At 42.9% G+C, this 21,497-nt stretch overlaps 1 protein-coding gene across 1 annotated transcript; it reads left to right on the top strand.

The window, feature by feature from the left end:
* The first annotated feature begins 955 nt into the window (after positions 1 to 955).
* LOC147245318 (ras-related protein Rab-37) lies at positions 956 to 10,489 on the top strand. Its single transcript, XM_086185935.1, has 9 exons — positions 956 to 1,206; positions 1,907 to 2,017; positions 4,300 to 4,341; positions 6,604 to 6,670; positions 6,966 to 7,018; positions 7,395 to 7,460; positions 8,245 to 8,301; positions 8,577 to 8,653; positions 10,335 to 10,489. Exons 1-9 carry the CDS (start codon positions 1,096 to 1,098, stop codon positions 10,438 to 10,440), a joined length of 690 nt encoding a protein of 229 aa, XP_086042061.1. The 5' UTR covers positions 956 to 1,095; the 3' UTR covers positions 10,441 to 10,489.
* The last annotated feature ends 11,008 nt before the right edge of the window (positions 10,490 to 21,497 follow it).

Raw genomic sequence — 21,497 nt, 5'->3', positions numbered from 1 at the left:
AGTCAGCCGGTCCACTTTGTGATTGACAGTCGAGTTGATATTATCTGAACTCCTCTTGTTCCTGAAGCAGCTTACAACTTCTGTCTGTCTGGAATGAAAATCAGTGAAGCGGCTCAAAGACGAATGTTTACTCATTATGTTGATGTGCGCCTCAGTCTGAGCCAAAGGGTGAGAATGTTGCCTGCAGCTGCCCACAAACATGAAGCCATGATGATGAGCTCATATGTTTGAACAAGACTTTATGTAACAGACATGATCTCCGGACCCTAAAGTGTCATTTGGCCCGTCAGCGCAGAGGAGATTGGCGCTCCCGCTCTGGCCGGCCACTAGGGGGCGACAAACACTGCAAGAGAGGAGGTTTGATTGGACACTTGAGACGTGCTTGAGAAATGAGGGGGTTTGTAGTCATTGTTCTTTAGAAGACTTGTTTCTCCCGAGGTGAGTGATGAAAGAAAAGTAGTTTGATGGAAATAATCTTGAAAAGAAAATCAGAAAGGATTTTGAAAGTTTGGTTGCGCGCTTTTACTTTAACGCGCAGGAGGGGATTCATGCCCCCATCTTCCCCAGGTGTGATTCTGAAAGTGATCGTGAGCACCGCCTGTGGCGAATGAGTCAGCCACCAGCGCCTTTGACCCCTGCAGCTGTTTGAAGACACAAGCTGATGTTTCATTCACTCGTTTGAAAAAAAAAAAAAATCTCGGAGCTGTCGACGTCCTCGCTTCATCATCTACCCACGCCAGGATGCACCGCTGCGCTCTCCACAATCAAACCAAGGTTTCCGCCCGAGTGTCAGTGCTGCTCTCCTGACTGCTGGATGTAGAAGTGCCGCGCTGGTCAACTTCTCCAACCATAGCTCTTTTCTTTTTCTACACGTTAAAAGGTGCTCCCCCCCCCCCCCCCCCTTGTTGCTGGGAAGCGCTCGGGGAACATTTTGTGGCCACGCAGTAATGCGAGCAGGGGAGCTGCTGGAGGCTGCCGGAGACTCAACCTGACAGCTCACACGCGCGTACACACACACACACACACACACACACACGCACACACCGTGCGCGCCTTTTCTTGGACACATCTCGGATTTTCTCTCCTTTCATTGCGATGTCCACGAGAAAGGGATCGTTGACGGAAAAGCAGACTAAAAACGGCACGTCCAAATATCTGTTGGAGAGATGCGCCTCTATTAACGAGTATTATGATATTGCCTTCAAGGTGTGTATCTCTATCTGTCTTGTTTTTGTTGTGCTGCTACCGCTGCTGCCTCTGGAACAGATATTGAATGAATATTGCCACGTATATTTTCAGTCTTTTTATGCGTTCTCCGAATGTGCACTTAAACAGGTAGTGTTTGCTCATTGATTCCGGCGCAGACAAGTTATCGACCCGATGGCTTTAATTTATATTTCTAAGAAGTCTCGCATCTCGTTGTCCGCCCTTAGTGGTGCAAATATTTGCTGAGGGTGTACTTGTTGCTCCCTCCTTTGAAAACAGGTCAGGTTAACTGTTTATAAAGACGCTCGGACAAAAAGAAAAGTTGCATGTAATGATGTTAGTCATGTCATTTGCATGCAGCCGTGAGTCATTGTGAAATCACACTGGTTGTTTGTGTAACAGGTTTCGAGATGCTGCAGTCATGGGTTTAATATTTTTGGAGTGGGATGTAAAATTGCAGACTTCTCACACATCTTTAACCTTTCTAACAAAGATCACATTTTAGTGTCATCTGTAGTGTTAACATTTAAACTTGAAGCAGAGAGAGCAAATATTATCACAGGTTTTTTTTTTGCTAAATAATTTATGCAGCTTTAATTTCCTTTAGTAGAAGATTGTGATTCTTATCCAATCATTGTGTGTTCCAGCCAGCTGTAACCTGTTGTCCTTCTCTCTGGTGGTGGTGGTGGGTTTGCTCCAGGTGATGCTGCTGGGAGACTCAGCCGTGGGAAAGACGTGCGTCTTGGTGCGTTTTAAAGACGGGGCGTTTCTTGGAGGCAACTTTATAGCCACCGTTGGAATAGACTTTAGGGTGAGACTGTTGACCAGCAGACTAACAATGAGTTGTTATATATTTAACAGAACACACTAGCGTTTTAAGAATTAAGTTTATTTGGCATCCTCCCTGAGACCGAGAACCTCCGAACGCTAGTTAGCTTAGCACAATGAATGGAAGTATATGGGAAGTGTTGGCATAAATTTGTCAGAAGTCGGCCATGATTAGTATTGGAAGTCGGTGTTGTAGTTCCCAAACAAACATTGACGTTACAATGGGGCTTAGGAGGTGCAGCATCAAATCATTGAGCCAAGTCAGGAAAGTAGTTCCGGCTAAGTGTTTGATTCTAAATTTATAACACCTTTTATTTTTGAATTGTTATTTTGCAAAAAGTGTCATGCATAATCCCAGATGATAAAAGCAGATGGAAATCATTTTGGAGAAAAGTGTATTTGATGATTGTTGATGGAAGTACGCTAACACTTCCCATCCACTACCATTCATTGTGCTAAGCTAACTAGCAGTGAACTGCTCTATCGCTCTCAAATGCACACACAGAGGAGAGAAGGGTTTCTATTTTCTTGACTGGCTCGTGAGAAGATGGTAAGTAAACATATCTCCCAAAAGTTGGTTCATTCCTTTATTCACTTCTGCCGTGACTTGTTTGTGTTCTATCCTCTGATCATTAACATGAAAAAGACGTTTCTTAGAGTGACATGTGGCCAATTATCACCTCGCTTCCACGCCGAGCACTTCATCATTCAGCAATGATCGCACCCAATGTACAAATCCTCTCGCCGTTACTCAGTCAAGTTCTCAGACCACTTGTGCTGCCTCATAAATGTCTTGCTCGATGCCTGCCCACACCCCCGTCTCCTGGAAAGATTGGCAGCTTGGCCCTCGAGGAGTCACCGGCTTACAGACGCACTGAATGTGGAGCAGATGTCAACTCTATATATCATCTTCTACTGTAGCAAACATGAAAAACTAAGAAGTCTGTACCCCCCACCCACCCCACACACACACACACACACACACACACACACACACACACACACACACACACACACACAAACCATTCCAGCCAAGAACACCAAACACTCCCTGCTAATGGCAAGCCAACTAGGAGCAGTTTGAGACGGAAATTGTGTTGCATTAGCCAAAGTGATGTATTATAATTGTCTTCTCTGCATGGTGGAGTAGACATTAGGGAGCATAATGGATGTCTGACAGATATCTATTCAAAAGCATGAACAATGTATTTTTCCACCGCTCAAGGAAGAGCAACAGGTTCTCTGTTCATTCATAAAATGCATTCATAAATGGCGAGTGACACCTGCATTTGCCGGATAACAAGACGAATTCAGACTGTTCATTGATGAGATGAATCGTCCTGATTATGGCGGAGCCGAGCTGCTTCCAAGAAAGAAAAAAAAATTAAGAAAGCGTTGATGTTCTTTGTGCAGGAAAGAGGCAGGCAAGGCTGTTGTGGCAGCTTGTAACATGGCCGGGCTATTTTCGGCATGCTTCCTTGTAGCAGTTACTCAGCATGCAGGCTCCTCTCACGTCATAATTGGGGGGGAAAATGGAAAGCCATGGCAACTAATGCAGGGGTTGAACCATGGCCGTTCTACCCAGGCTGAGGATTCAGCAGGTGGTAGCCCTTGGTTCCAGTGAGAGCTTCCAGTCTTAACATGCTCTTATTTCTGTGTTTCATACATGAATGTGTTTGCTTTCATTCTGACCCGTCACTGACAGAAGTGGTTGAGGAAGTGCTGCAGAACAATTGCTGGTTTCACTTCCTTCATCTGTGTGTTGCTCTCTGCTCGGTGGTTTTTGCTTTGAAAGGTTAACAACCTGGCTTATTACCGTTGTAGCCGGTCGTGGCAACCTGTGCCGCCCTATTCTCTGAGACAGAGAGTGTTTATGTCAGAATGTAAGACACTGTATTAACCAGCCACAACATTTACCTGTTTTAGCTTGAAACTGTTTGTGGCCAATCTTTGCTCCACAGGAAATCAGAGGGCACCCTGACAAGGCTGCAGGAAATGAACGGGGGAGTCAGCTGCTACGCTGCCAGTCGTCTCTCTCACTGTCGTGTAATTAAGTCTTATCCCAGGACCTTGTTGTTGTACGCGTGTGGCAAATTACTTTCCCTGCCCGCCTTCAAAGCCACTTTGCGTTGTCTTCTTTCTTATGCCGCATGCTCAGCCTTTTTTAAATAGTTTGCTGTGACGTGTGTTATTCTTTACTCTCTGGTCTGTTGACCATATGGTGCACCGTCAGTGTCTGATGGCTCTTCTTCCTCCTCTCCGCAGAATAAAGTGGTAGATGTCGACAACCTGAAAGTCAAACTCCAGGTGAGAGCATGGATCATAAAACGTCAAATCGTCTCATGTTTTTGGCCTGAACTCAGCTAACAGATTGGGAAAATGATTATAAATAATGCTGACCCAAATATGCTTCACATTCACTGTACATTTGTGTTGCCAAGTCAACCAAAGTCCCCCATTTCTGATACTGTGCTGATAAGGAACTCCGCCAGCAGCAGGCTGGTAATCTAAGACACACGTACCCGTCTATCAGCACAACCTGTTTGTTCAACGCTGAGTGGGAGGTGCCAGAATTAGATTCCGCTGCTACTGCTCTGGAAAATCATCAGTCTCACGCAGATGATGAAATCCTGCTATTAATTCCAAAATAGACTCCCCCGCCAGGAGTGAAAAGATGTGGTCTAAACCACGGGGGAGACTGAGGGAAGTGGTGTTAAATGTTGATTTATAGTTGTATAGTTTGTTTGTTTTTTGGAACTATTATCTCAATGAAATAAATCTATGATTCCCAACCTGCGGTATACACACCTCCAGTGGTACACACAGTTACAGTGATGGATATGACAAAAATAATCTGGTGTTACATTTTTCTGACCCACATTCTGTGAGGACCTGCTCCTTCTCTTCCTCTGATTGGCACTGACATTGATTGACCTCCCGCCATAAACTAGAAGGCACTGAACACCAGCCAGTCAGAGGCACAAGAGGACTGTGGGCGGGTTTTCTAGCAAGTCTGTCACCATTTTCTCCCAGGTTGGAAAAAAATGAAGTCCCTTAGAACTTGATATTTTACCAAACTTGATCAGATATTAAACGGCTGAAGCAAAATGAGTCCTGATCTAAACCATCTGCTCTGCGGTGGCGGAGTAGATTTCATCATCCACTGCTGTAGACCATAGATGCGACGCAAAAGTTTCCATTGCCTATTAACAGCTGTTACCAGTTGTCACTGGGTGCATAAAATTGATGAGTGTGGCCTTCCTCTACCTCCTCAAATGACAAACTGTATAGCACTATTTACGCTCAAGACGCAGACACAGGAATAATGGGAAGAATAAAGAGGAAAACCAGGTAAGAGGTCAGGGTGATGGAGAGGTTAGCAAAACATCACCCTGCAGGGGGAACCACGGTTTGCTTCCAGGTTCCAGCTGCAGGTTTCACATTAACAACAGTGAGTCAAGAGTGTTATTCAAAGTCATGACCGTCCCCAAACCTCCACCACATGATCATGAAGTGTTGCAATGACACCAAAAGCAACCTCAATGTTTTCTAGATCCTGCTCTCGAATGCAGAATGCAGCTTCTTTAAAAAAACAGAGGTCACTGAAAGGTTTGTTGATGGCATTTTCTATGTCAGCGTTTCCTTTAATTGATCACCACTCATCTGTAAATTGTTAATTTATATTTAAAATCACTTAAAATTTGATTTTAAAGGATCTTAACTCCACCAAATAGGGTTTCAACTTTCCCCTTCGTTAAATTCGGGCCACAGTATGGTTTGATTTGGATTTTGAAAAAAATATTACTACGAATACTACTAAAATTAATAAAAAGGATAATAATAATGATAATATATTTTAAACAGTATGTAGTTTCATCTTTATGTTTAATTTGGTGGTTAAAAATTCTCTCTAAATATGAAGAACGCCAAATAGTTATTTTCAAAAGTTGACAATGTGGTAGAGCCACACTTCATACAGGATGTCAGTTTTGCGCAAGTTTAAAGATGAAATAAACAGACAAAAAAGGGAAATGGGTGCATAGACAATGATTTTTCAACAGTACAACATGTTTTGGGCTTTTTTTGTTTGGCCTTTAGTTTGAATTTTGGCCCTCCAATTGAAAAAAGGTTTGGTATCCCAGCACTTGAGTCAAAAACTGAGAAGCTAGTTGCCACTTAGTCATGCTAAGCTACTTAAGCATAGCTTTTAAATGTAGTTTTTTTTTTTTAACTCTATTGTCTTTCTTTTCTACATATTGAATATAAAAATGTCTTATTTATGTACTCAAACATTTGTTCAGTCAAAATGAAACATTACATCTAAATAATGACGGTTGGTAGCTATCTCCCGCACTAGCTTGCTTTGACCAACCTTAATTGGGCATTTTTGTTTTGACTTTTTAAAATAATATTTCATAGTGTATAAATATGTCTCTTTTAAGAAATAAAAGTGGCATTTTGGTATTATACGGTTAAATTACACTTCTGTTTTTAGCTGCAAAAGTCTTTGTGAGGATTGTATGTGATGCTCTCATTAGCCGCTGCGTAACCGTGTGGTTTGTCCCTCAGATCTGGGACACAGCCGGCCAGGAGAGATTCCGCAGCGTAACGCACGCCTACTACAGAGATGCCCAGGGTAACCTTTACGTTTTATATTTCATTTCTGCATACCTTGTGTGTGTGTGTGTGTGTGTGTGTGTGTGTGTGTGTGTGTGTGTGTGTGAGAGAGAGAGAGAGAGAGAGAGAGAGAGAGAGAGTGTGTGTGCAGGGAGTAGGTACAGTAAGGGGGAACAACCTGACAGATATGTACTTGTTTAGAGTGTGTGTGTGTGTGTGTGTGTGTGTGTGTGTGTGTGTGTGTGTGTGTGTGTGTGTGTGTGTGTGTGTGTTATATAAAGGTGCAAATGAACCGCTCCTGTTTCCTTTGACAGCGTTACTTTTGCTGTATGACATCACCAGCAAGCCGTCATTTGACAATATCAGGGTAAGACTAATGACTTCAGTCTTTCTGCTCTCCATTTTCACTTCTTGCTCCTATCAAGGCTTCACTCTTGTCTATTTATCTGCTAAATATTGGGGGGAGAGGGGCCTTCCAACATTCACCCTCTTTGGGAGTAATAACACTGTGATACATTTGCTCAGTCACACAGTTTTAGAAATGAAAAGCAATAAAGATGCTCTAGGATGAGTGTGAGTCAGTGTCCTCGTGATTGATCGTCGGTTGGCAATAACAGAGTTCTGAGTGAAGGCACAAGGCAGTCTTGAAGTGGAGATATTTGTTTTGTTTGTAGACAATCTCTCTTTCTCTGCTCTTCTCTTCTCCTTTCTCTTCTACTCTTGTATCTGTCTTTTATACTTAGGCTTGGCTGACTGAAATACACGAGTATGCCCAGAAGGATGTGGTCATCATGTTGCTCGGCAACAAGGTGAGTAAAGCTTCCTTCTTTTGCGTTACATAAAAAGATCAGGATAACTGCTCCCTTAGCACAATTTGAATACACTCAGGCAAATATGTAAATGTTTAATGCTTAAAAGCTTGAAAATTGCTGGGCTGCATGTGCAGCACATGCATGAACACAAAGCTCTTGACATCCACACGTCAAGCGCAGCCTTAATCCTGCTTTTGGTGTCTTCAACGATTTGTTTTTTTATGCAAACAAACAACCTCAAAATTGTGAGTTTCATAGATCTGTTTATTGTGAGGAAGACAGTTAACACTTCTTTTCTTTTTCTTTTTTGCCCATCAACCCACGTCATTTAATCATGACGAATGGGAAGGACACATTCACAATACTCCACGAGGCCGCGGGTGATGAAAAGACTTGTTTCATTGCTACTAGCAGCAGTCATTGTTGATATGTTCAAAAGCTCCCTCTGGTGGTCTAGAGAGGACCCTCGCTCTCTCTCTCGTGCTCTCTCTCTCGCGCTCTCTCTCTCTCTGTTTCTCCCTCTCTCTCCCTCTGTGGGGGTCATGGATGTCACACAGCAGCATTTCAGATTGTTGAGCTGCCGGCATCAGCTGCTTTTCCTGCTAGAGGTGGCGTTTCTGACGTGTCATCAGGCAGCTACGACTCAGCTGCACGGCGGCAAAGCTGCTAGATATGAGAGCTGACATGATGGTGCATGACTGTAGCAAATAGCACGGTGGATCTGTGACCTTTCACCCTCCACCACGGTGACTTGTTGTCTCTTCCCGCTGCTGTCTCACAGTCGGACATGGCCGCAGAGAGGGTGGTGAAGACAGAGGAAGGAGAGAAGCTGGCGAAGGTAATGTGTCCTCATGTATACATGTATACGTGTTTGTGTGTGTGTGTGTGTGTGCATATAATACATGTATATATATATATATATATATATATATATATAAATATGTGTGTGTATATATAAACATATATATTATATATATATTAATAATAATAATTATATATATATAATAATTATTATTCTATACACACACACACACACACACACACACACACACACACACACACTGTCACTGACAGCTACACCACTCATTTCGCTGGCCTTCCTCTCTCTCACAGGAGTATGGAGTGCCGTTTATGGAGACGAGTGCCAAAACAGGAGTCAACGTGGAGCTGGCCTTTCTCGCGATAGCAAAGTGAGTCTTCAAGATGTTTTTTTTTGGTTTGTTTTTTTTGCATGAACAAAACATCAAATGGCCGGTATGTCTCCGGTAGTGATGATTCCCTCTGGAGGTGGAGTCCAAAACAGAGCTGAAAGGAGGCTCAAAATGCTCTTGTTACTTAACATCCGCTGGATGTAGAAAGGACAGCGTTTCGTTCACTATATTAATGGGCTGGCTTCTTATCAATCAATATCGGTACTGCTTCACAATGATACCTGTAGTTTGGCACTTTCTATGTCGTAAGAATGACGTCAGATCTTGTCAAATGTAAAGTCCCAATTTCTCAAACTCCCAACGTTCTGCTGATGTTAGCATATAAGGTTCACTCTCCAGCTTTTGGATATACTGTATATTTTTTTTTTTGCATTTTGAATTATCAGTAAAGCAGAGTATCATCTGCGTAAAGGTTTAATAAGTGAAACCATGCTTGAAACAGCATCGGGCTCGTTACTGTCCGCCTGTGTCATCCAGAATTGTTCTCAATTACCACAATTTGGCACAGATTAATTTGGTGAGGTGCCAAAGTCAATGGATCTGTAGTGGTGCAAGAACCAAATTTGGTGCTGAATTTTAACCTTTGATAAAGAGTTAAATGACCTTGAACAGCTTGATTGTTCCGTCTGCTGTGGAATATACGATGGTTGGTAGTAATATATGTTGCATTACCATCACCCACTGGAGCTCAATGATCCCCTTTAAAAAAAAAAAATGTCGATAAGACTAGCTAGATTGCTAGCTAGTAGCTAGATTGCTAGCTAGTAGCTGGATTGCTAGCTAGTAGCTAGATGCTAATGATACCAGAACACTAATCACTTCTATTATTCTGGTGCAAATCACTGTCCAAATTAAAAAAAAAAAAAAAAAAGAGGCTTAAATGTTGATGATTTGGAAAGAGAAAAGAATATCAACAGACGAACGAGTGAAACAAAACAAACGCACCTGGGGACCAGAGAGGAACTAATATTTGTTTGTTTCGCATTTGCAGAGTTAATTACAAAGCAAATATTTCACGCTTCAAAGCAAATTAATTTTCATACCAACTGCAAAGTGCTCCTCACTCTGCCTGCATTATTAAACAAATGCGATCATCTTCAGTTGTGTTGGGGTCATACTTCTGGAGTAATGAGCACTTTCATCTTCTCCATGCCAACTTGTATCGACTCTCTTGAGTGTGTTTTTAACATCTTCAGCTTGCAACTAATAATGGTTTTATCTCATTTGTTGTTCGACTCCTTATAACGAGATTTTTCTCGACTGGAAACTACATTTCAGCTCCATGTGGATCAAATGCTGATTAATTCCTGGTTTTGTGTATGCACCTTTTTCCTCCCAGAGGCAGGAAATATTAGAAATGGTTATTTAGTTGAGAAATGATTGTCTCCACAGCACGCTCGCAGAGCTGTGGAGACAAATGATGCAGGTGATTTGCTGTATACATAAGATGGGTATTTTAAGTGCAAGTTGGATTACATGATTCATGCCAGGGGCGTTCTGATTAAATCTCTTGCTTGCTCGCTCCTTTCATTTTCCTTCCTTCCTCATTTTCTTGATTTTTCTCACCCTGTCTGGGTTCCATCCCACACATCCACCCTCTCTCTAACTTCCTGTTCCTCTTTCTCTCTCTTTCTCTCTCCCTCCCTCCCTCTCTCAACAGGGAGCTGAAGCACAGAGAAACACAACAGCCACATGAACCCAAGTTCCAAATACACGACTACATCGAGTCTCAGAAGCACAAGTCCAGCTGTTGCGGCCACATGTAGCTGATCCCGATTTCAGAGACAGAAAGGGGGGGGGGGCAGACAGAGGGGAAGAGGTTAAATTTTTTTTTTTTAAGTCTGCTCTCATATGAAAGCCAGTGGCAGCACAAAACCTGGGAAGTGGACATCCTCCCTCTCCTCCACTGAACTGAATCTGGATTGGCTGCCATCCCTTACCTGAAATGTGAATTAAATCTTTCTTTTTTTTCAGTGTCATGTGCAGAAATGTTTGTCGTCTTTGTGGTGACAGTTGGATCCAACGACGAGTCAGGAGTTACGCTAATACCCTCTGCAGGGAGAGAGAAAAAAAAAAGAAGAAAAAGATTCACACTCAAATTTTCTATGAACAATCGCTGTTGATGTGGATCTGAGTTGGTTTTTACTTAACGAGGCTGTGACCTGAGTCCAGTTTGGCTGTACAGCCTTCATCTTCATTTACTGTGTTTAAGAGCATCAGTTTCAGTCTCAGTCAGATTGTAGCTAAAATGATCCGTATGTTCACATCTGTACTGCTGTTAGAATAAAGCCAACGTGTTGAGGCGCTCGCCCACTCTGAGTGTGTGTGTGTGTGTGTGTGTGTGTGTGTGTGTGTGTGTGTGTGTGTGTGTCTGTGCGTTCTATTCAGGGCCAGTAACAATACTGTAAATTCACAGTACTATACAGTCACAGTGCTATACAGCCGCAGTGCTGGACATTAACTCTGCTGCAGCATCTCCACACCAGGCTACACCAAGAGACTCTTCTTGTTGTGTCGTGTCTTAGACATTCCTCTGCATGCATTTTTTACCACGTGTGTCTCTCTCTCACACACACACACAAACACACACACGCACAGACTGACAACACTCTGAAACCTGACTGTCTCTCCTCTTATACATGACGGCTGTTGTTGTTCAGACCGTAGAGAATCTCTGTTTGTTTCATGCGTCGCCTGCTGTAACTTTGTACAAGGTTCATTATGAATGTTGGCTTGTTCAACTTGCTTGATGTCACATTTGTCCCTCTGCTGAGGCGTCACAGTGATTACAAAGTGCCATGGAGAAGTGCTTTGTTATCATACTATATATATGTATGTGTATATATATATATATATACATATATATATATATATATACCTATAAAGTATTTTTTGTAATGTATATGGTGTTTTATTGAAGTTAGACTTGTTCGTCCATCTGTCATAATGAGTGTGTGTGCGTGTGTGTGTGTGTGTGTGTGTGTGTGTGTGTGAGGGAGAGTTCTGCCAGCATGTGTTAAGGTTAAGAGGCCACTGTGTGGCAGCAGCGAGCCTGTTAATTTACAGAAGTGGTGCTCAACCTGAGGCTTGGAACCCTGGAGGAGAGTCGCCAGATGGTTGTATGAAAGCCAAAAACCTTGGAACCGCCTTCTGACTCCTACTGCCTGTAACAGAGACACATTAGAGGCCCAGGGGTTTACTGGAGAGCTCGTTGAGTGTGTGAGTCTGTGTAAATTATAAAACCCTTAAAACTAGTAACATTTCTTGAATTAAAGCTCTGCTGATGTACTTGCACGTGTGAATAGGTGCCGTTTCCTCACTCATCTGAGACTGTATCTCTTTCCATCACCGAGCCTTTAGGTCTCAAGTCAACATGCAGACATGGGCATTTATTTAAATATAAAACACAGAAGCCAGAATGAAGTTTATTATTCTGTCAGTGGGCAGGAGAGGATGTGAGCAGGGTCATGAAGACAAGCCATGTTGTTCTCCAGTGTTGAGACTCAAAAAGGTTGAGAGCAGCGGATTCCCAGTCTGATACCAGAGCAGGGGTTCTCAAGGTAGGTTCCAGGGACCTCAATGGGGTCCACAACCACATGTGAAACACTTTATCCTAATAAGCATTAAAAGCATTTAAAATCTGACATGGCACCACTGAGTTGCCCTTTGAATAGCTGTAGTTTCATAATCATTTCTTGTTTTAATGTTTTTTTTTGTCGTATCTGCTCATTTCAAAGTAGAGTAAGAGCTACTTGTCATGTAACATCCAGCTAATTTTACAGCTTCTTCTGAATTCTGAAAAGTTACTTGTGATACATGTGTTTTGTGAAAGACTCAACACTATGCAGGGGACACGATATTACCAAAACCAAGAAGAAGACTAGACTAATCAGACCGCATTGCTCAATGTAATTTATTTTCAGTTGCTAATTTGCAGGTAATGTCTTTTTTCACACGTATGTAATTTCACTAGTCGCATTTCACTAAATGCTTTTTTTTTGTGCTAATTTTCAAGTGACTTCTTGCCAATTTGGGGGAATTTTGGAGTAGTTTTAGTTTGATCATTTAACGAAAACATGATTTCTACATGACAAACAAGAAAAACTACAGGATTTCATCAAAATTTGGGATTTCACTTTTTTATTGCTATTTTTAAAGGGTGAGATCTGTGGTTAATTGCTTTTAAAGAGTGTGTGTCAAACATAATCCGTATTGAGCAAAAGCACTTCAGATGGGGTTAGTATCTTACTCAGTTTTGGTGTCAAAACCTGGAGAGAATTGAGCCCCATAGACAGAAGTAAAGCCTCTTATCATTCCTGGCTCTCTCTCTCTCTCTCTCTCTCTCACACACACACACACACACACACACGGTACTGTATTTTCATATTTTGGGAGGATGCTGGACACCTGCATGGTTGTGTGTGTTGGTGAACATGATGGGGAGCACATGAGTCACAGGCTTCACACCTTCCTGCAGCTCTCCTCCTCGTCCTCTCACATCTGTGAGTCACTCTGCAGACACTCTCAGGAACATGAGCGTGTTCTGTCCTTCACTGTGAGTTTACTGATCAGCTCATTATTCCGCTGGTCAAACGGCCGCACTGCTTTAAACACGCTACTCCGTCACATTTCCGGGTTTGCAGGCTTATCAGGTCCAAGCTGAAAAGTCAAAGTCTCCCTGAGGTTTTAGCGGCGTCCTGCCAGGCTCGATTTTTATGTTGCTGTCAGTCAGTCCTCTGAACAGCCGGGGAGCAGCGCCGTAGACCTCAGAGACTGTAGAGCTAAAAAAACAACAACTATTGTTAGTCATTAAAAAACAAGAAACCAGAAACCAATGTCTTGTTATGGCCTCCAAATCCGTGAACATCAGAAATGAGTCCCACAAGAAGACACATAATAAAGCCACAGCTAAGTCGCTTTTATCTCTGGCAGCCAGAACGCAAAACATTTCTGAGAGTCCAACACGTCACATATTGTTGGGGAAAATACATTCTGTGTACAAATATGGCGTACTTTTGCTTTTTTATTCATCCAGTGTCATTCTTACAACATCTGGTTTGTGTTACTCAACTATGGTCAGGTTGATTACATATTTTCTCTTTATTTTGGATGTATGCCAGGCGTTTTACCCCTGAAGTACATTTGTAGGTGTGAATGGTTCAGGTAGTTTATATGTTCATATGACAATCCAATAACACCCGATTATGAAATAAAGTCTTCTGTATAATGATGTAGTCATAAAGCAGGATTCATTAAATATACTGAAGACTGGTTTGACTGAGAGATTTGGAAGCTGCACACTTTGTAAGCTAGCCAAACATAACAGCAACGTCGTGCAACGTCAACGACTTCCAGTGTCTTCCTGTCCACTTTTTGCTAACTCTCTATCAAATTTAAAAACGACGGTAAGTGACGTTAAATTTCAGTATTTCTTGGTACCTTTTGGTCCTATTCGGTTAAAGACTGACATGTGTTTAAGAAATTTCCCTCTATCTTGGTACCTTTTGGTCCTATTCAGTTAGCCTGATGAAAGGGCAACATTTTAATACGTTTGCTTGAAATTTAACATCGTCAGTAAAAAAGACGGCCAGGAGAGGGCAGTTGGCAGGTGGTACAATCATCAGCCGAACCTTGCGCTAATTTAATGAAATATAAAAATGTAACCATTACAGCGTAGACACAGATAGAATAACCATATAGGTGGCAATGGTTCTGAGGCCATCCCCACACTGAAAATGCATAAGAAGCTTTTCCAATCTGTATGGCGACATAAAGGGACCCACCCACCAAATGCCACAGAGATGTCTCCAGGTGGGGTCAACACCGCGGCAGTTAATACATCGAAACTGGTGTTCCTGACTCCGTGGTTCACCCTGAGCCTCATCAAGAGATGATGGAAGTTATACGCCGTCGATTTCCCCAGCCTAAGGATAAGGGCCTCCAGAAAATGATTGCTGAGCTGGAAAAGGAGATCCACTCAGAGTCTCCTCTGAGTGGATAATAAATAAACAATTAATTTTTATTTATTTAATTAATTTTCCAAATAATTAAATTTCCTCCAAGTCCCAGTGAGGTTCTTGAACTGGTGCAGGAAATAAAGACACAATGTGGCTGAATCACAGGAGAGTTGGACTGGAAGCCTGAGTGGGAATGTGGTGAGGTAAATGCCCCTAGACAAGTCCTGCTAGCAGCACTGGACAACAGAAAGAGGGGGGCAGGTGGATACGGCCCTCGTCCTGGCCTGTGTGGGAGAAGGGCTGGGGCCTGATTGAGTAAAGGCTGGAGGCCTCAACATGGGAGAGACTCAACATGGGCCTGAAAAGAAGCCTGGCAGCTGGGGCAGTGGCGGGATGTGCCAAAGCCACCATGATGACGTACACAAGAATGAAGGAATGAATGAGCTCCTGGTACTGAATGAACAAGAGTGGATCTGGTTGGTCATTGATCGGGCATCCCTCCTCCTACCTGCCCTAGAGGGCAGTTGTTAGAACAACTTTGAAGGCATCAATGAAAGTTAAAGTGCAGCATTATGTCAAGGGATCTCTGTGACAACTACACTCTCAAAAGAAATGTTTAGCCTCAACAAAAACATCAGCGCAACAGCTTCCATTCGTCTTTCTCAGTGATGACAACTAAATCTGAAATTGCGTTGAACCAACAAACAAGAAAACATTGGACCAATTAGCTTTTCCTCTTCAGTCAAAGCTTATTTTAAGTCCTGCTGACTGAATCACTGTTATTAGAAGGACGGGTTTTTAAGGTGGTAACTCAAAAAAATATGTGAAGTCAACTGGCTTCACCATATTATTTTAAAGTAGTTTAATTTGTTGTCTAGTTAATTATAATAACAATGCACACAACTTTTTAAGTAGCAGTAATTTAAAAATATACATAAAGTTTATATATATATGTGTGTGTGTGTGTGTGTATATATATATATATATACACACACACACACACACTTTCTTTATTTCTTCTTTTTTTGTATTTTTTGTGCTTTCAAGAAAGACAGTTCAACCACTGCTTTTGTGAAATTCACTGCTTGTTTTTATTTTGAACTGTCTATTTTATTTGTCACAACCGTCACGAAGGTTGAACATCCTGGACAGCATCATACGAACTAGCCTGACAGAGAAACCTTCTCAGTTTATTTCTTTGTTGCCTCTTCAAAAATCACGTCACCTGAAGGAAATGTGACAGTGTCGGAGCTCTGAAACAGACGGATCTGCCATTTTTAGAAAACAATGTTTTTCAGACCCATGACTTTAGCACTGCCTCTCAGCCCATCCAGGTCAAGGAACACTCCTGAAAAACTTCAGAAGTAGTTTTCCAAGTTTCTTGCAGCACCTTGGAATGTCCCTCTCAACCAAACGTTTGGTTCCTTCCACAACAACTGCTGTTTCCCAGCGATCTGATCCAGGGGTGGGCCTGTCTCCAACAACGGCCATTTTATTCATCGGACTTTCAAGGCCAGTCTGGAACTCTTCGTTGTCCTTTTAAAGGAAAAGAAAAGGGAATTCTTGTCTTTCATGGTTTACAATTGACCTTAAATTTGTCTGTACAGTACATCTTCATGTTTCATTCGTCTCTTGACTGTGTTGTGTTGCGTAAAATAAGAGAACCAGTTAAACCCCAGCCATTTGTTCATCTTTTCCTTTACATTGCTATCAACACTTACGTTCCACTTGAAGGGAAACTCCAGCCTAATTTTAACCCAGGGTCTAACACATCATGAGTCTGAGATTAAAAAAGCTTCTGATGTCCACAAATCATGATCACAACAAGCATAATTCTTCATTAACAGAACAAATAGGGTAAATAGTTTGGATTCAAAAAACTCACACACTTTTCTCCAGCTGCTTCTGAGTACCAGTGTGTTCATGGTTACTGGAAACTCTGAGCATTGAACAATCTAACCTTCCTGGTTTGAGTTTCATATTTCCCACTAACAGTTTCATCAGCTCAGAAGTGTAGAGAAGTGTTTCAACGATGGTTTACATCTTTGATGCCTCCGTGTGTGCTGGTGATGTTTGTGATATTCTCACTGAAGGGGGAACGTCTCAGAGTGGCTATCAAAACAGGAGAAGATGTGTTTAATCTTGAACAAAACCTCCAATCTCATGTTATCTTGTTTGTTCCCTGAGCCTTGACAAACCCTGCTAGGTTTGGTGATTGTATGAGGTTGTGAAACATGAAAAACAACCAACAGAAGTGATCCTCCTCAGCCCTCATCCAGCAAGCACGTGTCCTGCTTCAGCAGGAGCAAAAATCTGAATACCATCCAGGTGGAGGAGGCTGACTTCACCCAGGATGGATCAGAAGAAAGATGTAACTTCCTCCTGAAAAGATCATGCATGCTGCAAGGCAGTGGAAGACAGGAAAATGTATTAACTGCCTCAATCCAGCAGAGGGAGCTGCTGTTCATACACCTACAAGGTAAACTTTAGAAATTTATTAAGCTTTAATGTTTATTAAAAGGAAGCAGGAATGGAAGAAATACCAAGTGATTAAAAGGAAATCCTCTGTTTTGACCTTTGACCCGACTGTTGCTGGACAGTGTCTCTATTTGCAATCATGGGACATGTCCTTTCTTCACAGCAGTGTAGAGTGTGTGTGTGTGTGTGTGTGTGTGTGTGTGTGTGTGTGTGTGTGTGTGTGTGTGTGTGTGTGTGTGTGTGCGCGCGCTTGTGTCTTCATGTGTATGCAGATTACATGATGGATTGTGTGTTTTCTGAATGTTGTTTTGGAAATGTCTTTAGGAAAGGACAGTTTCATTTGATAGCCACAATCATCAGTCATTCTGCTCTGCTTGGTGTAGAAAGGATGAGCGTAGAGAAAGAAGGGAGAGTAGAAGGGTGACCATCCAATCGATCTTTATTTAAACAGGCTCAAGAGGTTTAGCCTCTGCTCTCTGAAGGTGCTCAATTTATAGTTGAGTTCATGGTGTGTATTTTTGGATGTGGTGTCTTATTGTAGTGGTTCAGCAGTGTCAGTCTGTTTCGAGTTCTGAAGCTGTAAAACACAACATGGTTCAGGTAGAGAAGTTTTAAATGCAGTTGTAATAAAAAAAATAAAAACAACCCATCGGGCGTATTTTTAGAGGTTTGTACTGAATTTGTTTCATGACAATGTTTCTTCAAGAGTCGTGAGCCTTCAAACAAACCTGTTTACCCCGGGTACTGTAGGAGGCTGAAAATGACAAACACACCACTGGCTACCAAATATCTGTTCATGTTTATTTAAGACATTATGATATTGATATAAAACAATCTCAGGATGAGGTGAGAGAGAGCAGAGCATTATCGGTGTCAGTGTAGGAGCTGTTCCAGCAAAGCAGCTGAATGACACAACATCTTCTTAGTGTACAGCAGTGAGCCGAGCCTGTTGGTCTGAACCAGGAAGCGATGGCAACCGGCTCACCTCCAACTACTTACCCACCTCATCACCCCCAGGATAAAACAGCTCTCCCCTCGTGACTCTGGAAACAGCTCCTCAACCTTTCTGCCCTCACCCTCATTAATATAACTCAATAATTTACGCTTTTCTGGGAAAGTCTTTTTTACATAAATGACTGCTAGCAGGAAGCAATGAAACACTTCTCCAGTGTGACCCAATGTTCTGCAAAACACCTTTCAAAGCTCATGGGAAATTGTTAGGTCTCTTTGAACTGATTGAATTCCACTGTGTTGTTCTTTCTTGACCACAAGTGTGTTTTCCCAGTTGCTTCCCAAGAGGAGTGGGAGTTTGCTGCCACTCTCTATTGAAAGGTGCTGCAGCAATCATCTTCTTTCAGACCTGTCGTCTGTTGAGTGCAGCAACTTTGAGCACTTCAAGGTGAATGTCTCTGGTGCTGGTGTCATCACCGTCTCTCTGATGTGGTTGGGGACTCGTCACCCTCCTAACTAAGACAATGAGGAGAAGCATGAATATCTAACGCATTCTATAATTACAGTGAGAGAAGTGTGTTATCCAAGGCACATGAGAAGTTTTTCTCCTGCCATGTCTGACATGACTCATCAAGCCAAGCCTGCACACGGTCGTGACAACGAAATTGCAGGAATCTTATTGACTAAACCAGTGAACGAGAGAAAAGTCCAAACAAAGATAGGAAGAGATGAGTTGTTCCATTTGTTGGAGTTCATATGAACATGACCCATCAGCTGCAGGTGTGTCTGAACCAGTGAGACTAGATGGACAGAATACAGCTGTTAGTCCAACAGTTCACCTGGAATATCAGAAGAAGATGAAATCCCTCACTGTCACATGAACCTGGTGCGGTGAAATGTCTTCTGTGCTCAAACCATCCTCTACGGAGCAGTGAGCGGCCGTGTGCAGCACTTGAGGACCACTGGGACATTGTCACTACAACAGTGCAGCTGTACAAAGCCCCTTTAGCCTCAGACTGCTGAACAAACAAGAAGCACTTCACTCTTTGTTAGTGAAGGATCCTCAGTGGATTTATTTATTCCAAATAGGGCAAACAGTACAAGGCTTCCTGGTTGCTACGAAAGAAATTATTGACAAAACACAACATAGTCATGAAACTGAGGAAGCAAAATAACAGTGAGACAGAAAAACAGAAAAGAAATGACATTCAAAAAGGAGTGGGAAGACTCTCATACACACACATACATACTTATATAAATATACATACACACAGTGTTTGGATGGGTGAGGTTTAGGCAAGGCACCTTTCATGCACAAGACTAGGCAGTATCAGGTGAGGGAGGAAGTTGGAAGGTTGTGGACACTGGGGGGGGGGGGGGGGGTACAAGGTTTATTTTCCTGCATTCCGAAAGCATTTAGAAGCAGAAGCTAAATTGGCTCCAATCATCAGACCTGCAGTCTTGAGCTGTATACCACAGGACCAGTATGACCAGTAGTACTGCTGGTGGTTCCAGTAAGTGGTCTTACCTGAACTCTGGTCACTTGAAGCGTTGCTAAGTTCATTTATGATCTGAAACATTTGGATAAATCTCCCTCTCATGCTGGTGGAATGCAGGTTTTGCTTTTCCTTTCATGTAGCATGAAAAAGTAAAAGACGCTGGTAACGGTACTCCTGGTTTACTGGGACGGGGTTCGATTCCCTGCGGTGTTGTGCTGATTGACTTTTACATGAGAGGTTAGATTGGGGGGTAAGAAGGGAGGTTGACATGGTGTTGAGTCCTCACAGGAATCCATCCATCCATCCATCCATCCATCCATTATCCTCCGCTTATTCCTACATTAAGGGTCATGGGGGGGTGGAGCCTATCCCAGTGTCAACGGGCGAGAGGCGGGGTTCACCCTGGACAGGTCACCAGTCCATCGCAGGGCCAACATACAGAGACGAACAACCATTCACACTCACAGTCACACCTACAGTCAATTTAGAGTATCAAGGAGGAAGCCGGAGTACCAGAGAGAACCCACACAGGAACAGGGAGGAAGGCCAGCTCTGTTCTGGACTGTCCTCTGGACTCTGGAGGAAGTAGGGGAGAGAAGAATGTTGGCCAAGCTGACGTCTATCATGGACAACACCTCCCACCGACGTAGTAGACTGTGTTCTTAGCACTGAGCTTTGCGATGCAATACTTCACCCATACTGTCACTTATACTGTACATTCATAGTGTTGTTCGATGTTAGAGGACGGTTACACTCAGACAAAACATGCAGATGTGAGGAAGAATTTGAAGAGGAAACATATCAGAGTACTGGTCAGTCCTGTAATTGCAAGAGTGCTGGAAAAATGTGTCAAAGGCAGACATTTCCTTTAAACTCAGTAACTGGTGATGTCAGCCAGCTAGACAATGGGATCTTTCTGTGTGGAGTTTGCATGTTCTCCCAGTCATCCAGTCATCCTGTCAATCATCCTGTCAGTCATCCAGTCATCCTGTCAATCATCCTGTCAGTCATCCTGTCAGTGAAGTTCCTAAGTTCAGTGATCTTCACTGGAAACAAGAACATATATAAGCAAGCGCTCATTCAGAAGGTAAACAGACAACAACCAGCTGCTAGGATAAACTATCCTTTTCTGACAGTTCAACTAGAGACCAGAACAAAGTTCAACCAACAGAGATGATGGAGGATTTTTCAAACACCATCAGTCATACATAACTTTCATTCACTGTTCAAGTTCTTCTTTGGGAGAATGTCAGGGCAGCAAAAGTTGTTGTTGGCATCTGGGAAACCAGATGATGGCACAAAATTTTTGGTGGCGGAGCTTCTGATGAACGTAGTTTCATCGGTGTCAGTGACCATCCAGGAAATGCACGTCACAATCACGGAGGAGCAGTTGGAGGCTAGCCTGCGTGACACGCTGCCTGAGAGCTTTGCTCAGGTTCTGGGTGCAGAAAAACAAGAGTGTAAGAGCTCAGAGAGGTTGGCCAGGCTGGTTAGTCATGAGGTCACAGAGAGTGTGAGTGCTGCTGCCTCCAAGGAGCCAGGCCAATGGATCCCGTCCACCAGCAGACTGAACCGTATGCTCAGTCAAGCTATTGCCATGCTGAAAGTATTCATGGCTAAGGCCAAAAACATGTTTGTCTCCGCTCCAAGACGGAAAAAGTCGCAGTCAGTCTCTCGACACACCATGAGAGAGGAGCTGCAGCAAGAGGGGGAGCCAGCAAACGCAGAATCTTTGTTGGAACCCGACGGGGAGGCGTTGACCCCACAAGACAGCCATGTAGCTTCCACAGATCGAGAGATCATCAGGAAGCAGCTTAGTGAATTCTCCCAGTCTTACATCAAAGACATGATGGATGATGGGCTGGAGTCTCACACTGCAGAAGAGATGGAGACTGTGGTGGAGGACGTTGCTCAAGCCTTTTCAGACGAAGAGAAAGA

Source organism: Aulostomus chinensis, chromosome 18 (genome assembly GCF_037954235.1).
Source record: "Aulostomus chinensis isolate RoL2024-O1b breed Wild chromosome 18, RoL_Achi_v1.0, whole genome shotgun sequence".
Taxonomy (NCBI): Eukaryota; Metazoa; Chordata; class Actinopteri; order Syngnathiformes; family Aulostomidae; genus Aulostomus; species Aulostomus chinensis.
This window is presented reverse-complemented; position numbering and strand designations above follow the sequence as displayed.

Excerpts from the sequence above, each read along its gene's own strand:
- LOC147245318 (XM_086185935.1), top strand. The coding sequence starts at position 1,096 with ATGTCCACGAGAAAGGGATCGTTGACGGAAAAGCAGACTAAAAACGGC. Across the intron at positions 6,671-6,965 it reads CTACTACAGAGATGCCCAGG|CGTTACTTTTGCTGTATGAC; the intron begins GTAACCTTTACG and ends TTCCTTTGACAG. Across the intron at positions 7,461-8,244 it reads TCATGTTGCTCGGCAACAAG|TCGGACATGGCCGCAGAGAG; the intron begins GTGAGTAAAGCT and ends GCTGTCTCACAG.